Source organism: Arachis hypogaea, chromosome 3, assembly GCF_003086295.3.
Source record: "Arachis hypogaea cultivar Tifrunner chromosome 3, arahy.Tifrunner.gnm2.J5K5, whole genome shotgun sequence".
Lineage (NCBI taxonomy): Eukaryota > Viridiplantae > Streptophyta > Magnoliopsida > Fabales > Fabaceae > Arachis > Arachis hypogaea.
In genome coordinates, this window is record NC_092038.1 from 121,072,202 (window position 1) to 121,077,807 (window position 5,606).

At 42.5% G+C, this 5,606-nt stretch overlaps 1 protein-coding gene across 1 annotated transcript; it reads left to right on the top strand.

Moving 5' to 3' along the window:
• Positions 1 to 3,880: 3,880 nt before the first annotated feature.
• LOC112780724 (uncharacterized) lies at positions 3,881 to 4,984 on the top strand. Its single transcript, XM_025824524.1, has 2 exons — positions 3,881 to 4,759; positions 4,805 to 4,984. Exons 1-2 carry the CDS (start codon positions 3,881 to 3,883, stop codon positions 4,982 to 4,984), a joined length of 1,059 nt encoding a protein of 352 aa, XP_025680309.1.
• Positions 4,985 to 5,606: the final 622 nt, after the last annotated feature.

Below are 5,606 nucleotides of genomic sequence, written 5' to 3' on the forward strand. Positions count from 1 at the left end.
ATCCTCCTCACGGGCATTGTTACCACAAATCCTATGGCGCTTCCTCAGTTCTGTGCAAAACTCAGCATCCACAACAGAAACACACAACAAAACAAGGGAGTCCAGCCAATCGGACATCCCTTCAGGAACTCTAAAAGACATCTCTACAATGTTATTGCGAGAAGACATGAGGCCAACTAATCCTACAAGTAAGAAAAGAAGATGGGGTTACTAAAAACATCTCGGACAAGGGAGAAAACAACTCAATACGATACAGGCAAAACAAACAGAAAAGGAAAACCCCAAAACTCAAACCAAAAGTCTTGGGGCATCCTTTGGAGGCAATAATCAAGTAAGGTTTCTAGGAAAATCTACAGCTCCTACCCCAGCATTTCTCAAGCAAGAAAAAGACTTCAAATAAGCAAATATTTTCAGAAAGCTTAAGCCATTACAGTCTACCAAGCAAAAAGCAATCCCGAACATCAAGCACGCCAAGCAGAGATCATTAAAGATGCAACCTTTTTTCAAGATCAGACAAAAGCAACCTTCAAATAAAACAAGGAATAGACGCGGACAGCAGTATCAGAATAGAAACAACAAAGAACATACAAAGCCCTAAAAGCATCAAGCAAAAGCAAAAGGATCATGCAGAAGATAGAGAAAACTCCCAGAAAGCACATTTCAAACAAATCTAGGGCACAACAGAAACAGAAAGATCCAAACTTTCTCAAAAAAGGGAGGATCAGAATCAAAACCTCATCACAAAACCAAAAACAAAGAAAAAGCACGAAATGGGACTAACCTGGAGACGAAAGAAGCTTCGAAAAAAAATAAATGGAGGTGCAGAAGTGAAAGTTGCCCCAAAAATCGCCAAGCGACGCTGCGAACGCCAGGAAGCAGAAGTACAAGCGAAAGACAGAGAGCAAAGAGGGAAGAGGAAAAAAGTTGCGAAGAAGTTACAAGGAAAATAAAAAAAGAGAAACCATTTTCTGGGTTTTCAAAATCAAAAGTAAAGAGCCTAGGGGAAACGGGGCAATTAATGCTCAAAGTTAAAGAAGGCATTACACCCTCGAACGTTCCCAAAAAAGCGCCGATATAAAAGCGCGCGTCTTTTAGAGGAAACGTTCTACATTCAAAAGTTGCTACAAAAGAATCAAATGAAATGCTTGAGTTCGGCTTCACCAAAGAAAGACCGAAGTCAAGGACTCGACCACAAAAAAGAAGACCGAGCTCAAAGCAGGGGCATTGTTCATATCCTGGGTCGAACTGTCCGACCCGGGATGTTCGACGGATAAAGCGACCGACCTCTTCAGGTCAGGACAACCCGACCTCTTTTCAAAGAGCTCGGCCAAGCCGACAGGAAAACCCAAATAAGGGCCCAAGTAGAGGAACACGCCCCAAATCTTAAGGCAGCCCAAGCCTACAGAGAGAAGGGCGGTTCCCTGGAAGATAAGATGACCTCACTCAAAAGATAAGATAAGATAAGATAACTAACTTATCTTATCCAAAAACGGTCACTCCACACCATTATAAATACACTGGAGCACCCAGGTATAACTCATACTCTGATTCTACTCAATACCTGTTTAATACCCTTGCTAACTTAAGCATCGGAGTCCCCTGCAGGTACCCCCCACCCTTCGGTGATAAAGGATCAGCAGCACTCTCAGTTCCACAAGTCAAACACACCAGCTCCGGCCGCTATACACCTGCGGGACACGTCGGCTCCGACCAATACAGAAGATCTCGTTCGAGATCGACCTCCAGTTTCAGGTAACCCTCGGAACACCTTTTATGTTTTAAACCTTTCATACACATTTACATTAGCCCTTTTTATACCTTACTTGTCTATATTACATAGTTAGTTCCTTAATTCCTTTATTAGTTCATTCATTACAATTTTGAATGTTCTTTCATTTCATTATACGTTTATCTCTTCATTGAAAACCCCTTGATTATCACAACCGGAATTGTACACTCATTGATCTCAAGTGTCCTTGGGAGATGACTCGGGAACTAACACTCCCGGAATTGAATTGGTTTTGGGTTGTGACATCTTAGATTTCACATTTGATTTGGGCATTGCTTGTTGGCTAGGAACTATACTTACAACGCTAAATCTTCTTGAGATAAAATTCCTAGACGAGGGTTTTTCTCACTATCAAATTTGGCGTTGTTACCGGGGAACACACTTTAAGTGCAATGAGTGCTAATTTTGGTTGTTATAAATACGTAAATAGTGTGAATATTTGGCTTTTGTTTGCTACTTGATACTAATTGTAGATAGCACTTTTATCTAGCTAGTCTTAGTAGTCATTGATTATTAAGTTGGTTTTCTTTGTTTAATCGCCTATTCTTGTTCTGCTTTTAATAATTGCATGCTTTCATTGCCTCCTCAATTGAATGACACGGTCGCTTCCAGACCTGAGCTTAGCACCTTTTGATCCAGAAATAGAAAGAACTTTAACTCATATTAGGCAAGCTCGGCGCCGGCTAGCATTTGTGGATAGTGAATCAGGCTTGCTTGAAGAGCACACTAATTCACTACCACCATCACCCCATGGCCATCATTCTTCAAACAACGAGGAAACCTTATATTCATCTATGGGGAGTACTGAATTATCTTTAAGTGAATCAGGTGACAGCATCATGGCGGATCCATCTCGAAAAATCATCTTAAGGGAACCCGAAGATCCAGATATCAATTTGCAACCACTACAAATCCGATATCTGTCTTTGGATCCAAATTTTTAGCTCAAGACCAGCATGATAAACTTGCTCCCCAAATACAATGAACTACCCAAGGAAGATCCTCTTAAGCATCTAAAGGACTTTCAAGTTGCATGCTCCACTGCGAGAAGACATGGTGCAGATGAAGCAGCAATTTTGGTTTTTGCTTTCCCTTTCTCTTTGGAGGGAAAAGCGAAAGAATGGTTTTATACTCAGTCGGAAGATGTGATTTCCAATTGGGACTTGTTGCGTAAGAAATTTCTAGAAAAATTTTACCCACCTCAGAAAATAGATAAGTTGCGAAAGGAGATCTCTTGCATTGTGCAAAGGGATGGGGAAACTCTGTATGAGTACTGGAAGAGATTCAAGAAGTTATTGGAAGCTTGCCCCACCACCGGATTGACGAATTGGTGCTTATTAGCTATTTTTGTCAAGGGATGAACCCCCAAGATAAGCTTCTCCTGGATGCCTCTAGTGGAGGATCCCTCACAAAAACAATACCGCCGAAGAAGCTTGGGAGATCATAGCGGATTTGGCGGACTCCACTCAACACTCAAGGGCAAGGAATCCACAACCTAAAGCTTTAAGTGAAGTTTCTCCTTTCGGAGATGCCATTTTAACCAAGACCCTCGATGAGATGATAATTTTGTTGAGACAAATTACCCAAGGGCAAAAAATTCCTCAAGCTTTGCTATCTTCTCCACCTCAACCTCCAAGAATAGAAGGACCATCAAGATCATGCGGTATTTGTGCTTGTAGTGGCCATTACACCGATGAGTGCCCTCAACTCCAAGAGGACACTACATTGGCGGTAGCTAACCCATACCCCCAAAGGTCCACCTACAATCAATGAGCTAATCAATATGGAGGAAATCAAAACCAAGGATGGAGGGATAATTCTAATTAAAGGTGGAATCAAGCTCCTCAAGCTCAACCTTATCCAAGCTAACAAGCCTACTATCATCAAGCTCCCTAAGGTAAACCACAATACCAACAATCCTATCAACAACAACCACGATCTCAACCTCAAGGGAGGTATCAACACCCAAATAGTAGATCTAACCCTCCTCAAGGCAATCAAGACCCTCCTCCCAATCAACCTTACATGAATGACCCACTTCAAGCCTTTATGCATGAGCAACGAGAATTTCACAAGAAACAAGAAGCATATATGGCTACAATTGCCGAAGCACTCTCCCGTTTGGCTCTTTCTCCTCCAGCTACACAAAATGACCAACAAGTCTTAACTTCTAGTGGTTTGCCCTCTCAACCTCAACCGAATCCTAAGGGAAGCATCAACACTATTACCCTTACGAGTGGCACCAAATTAGATGAAATTGGTGTTGTGCCTACAAATTCGAGTGAGGAGCCACTCAATAAAGGAAAAGGGGAGGAAGTGGAAGTGACAAGAGATGAGGAAGGAAGTGTTGCAAAAGATGAGGAGGGGCCACTCAAGGTCAAGGAGCCAAAATGGAAAAATCCGCTTGAAGAGCCTATGCCCATTCCATTTCCAACTTTGACTAAGAAGGCCAAAAAGCAAGAAAAACTTGATCCCAACATGGTGAAAATCTTTAAGAATGTTGAAGTCACCATCCCACTCTTTCAGAACATTCAACAAGTGCCCAAATATGCCAAGTTCCTCAAAGAAGTCTGCACACATAAGGAAAAAATTGGCGAGCTCAACAAAAGGTCGGTAGATGATTCTATCTCTTCACTAATTCCTGAAAAATGCAATGATCCTGGCTCGTGTTTGGTTACTTGTTTGATTGGTGGAGTGAAGTTCATGGACTGTATGTGCGACTTGGGGGCGTGTGTAAGTATCATGCCACTTCCCATTTATGATAGATTAAACTTGCCACCAGTTAAGAGATCAGGGGCGAGATTTGTGTTAGCAGATAAGAGCATTGTATCAGTTGTGGGGATTGCAAAAAATGTGCTAATTGACATCCAAGGATTACTCTTTCCGGTAGACTTTCACATTTTGGAGACCCCTCCTATTAACTCAGACAAGCCATCATCCATACTCCTTGGGCGGCCGTTTTTAAAGACGGTCCGTTTCAAACTGGATGCACATTCGGGAGTCTATTCTTTTTAGGCCGATGACAAGGTGGTAGAATTCACTTTGGAAGAGTCCAAGAAACCAGTTCTCGAAGCCTACTCTATCTTTGGGTGCGATATAATTGAAGAGCAAGTGATTGAGGATGGCAAGGAGCAAGAAGAAAACAAGAATGCCAAGGAGTTAGAGATCTTCCTCGTTGGAGAAGTTTCAAAGTGACCCATGAAGCCATGAAAAGTCCAACTTAGGACTCTAAACCAAAGTGCTTGGTAGGAGATACCCCACCATGATAACATTTTTCCAACTTTATCTTTTGTTTATAGCTTTTTGAATTAGTTGCTTTCTTGTGGTATGATGATTAGCTTAAGTTTGGTTTGATATTTTTGAGTTGAATAAGTTGAATTGCTTGTGGATCATGAATTTATGCATGTTTGAATGATTTGGGGTTGATATGTTGATGTGCTAAGGCTTAGGACCTTAGTTTTGAAGAGAAATTTTTTTTGTGAAACAGGGCATCTGTGCGTACGCACCCTGCTGTACGTGCGCACAAAACTATGATTTTTGCCATTTGTGCGCGCGCACAAGCATGTGCGCCCGCACACCCTTTACAGTGCCCTCTGGTCACAGCGCCAACACAGCCTGCGCGTAGGCGCTGCCCTGTTTTTCTTGATCTGTGTGTGCGCACTGCTTTGTGCGTATGCACACGTCTCCTTTTTCGCGCTACTTGTGCGGCCGCACAGACGTGTGCGTCCGCACGCCATTCAACAGCCCCTCTATTGGGAGCATTGGCATGGGTTGTGTGCATCAACAACCCTCCTATCTTTGCTTCTGTGCGTGCGCA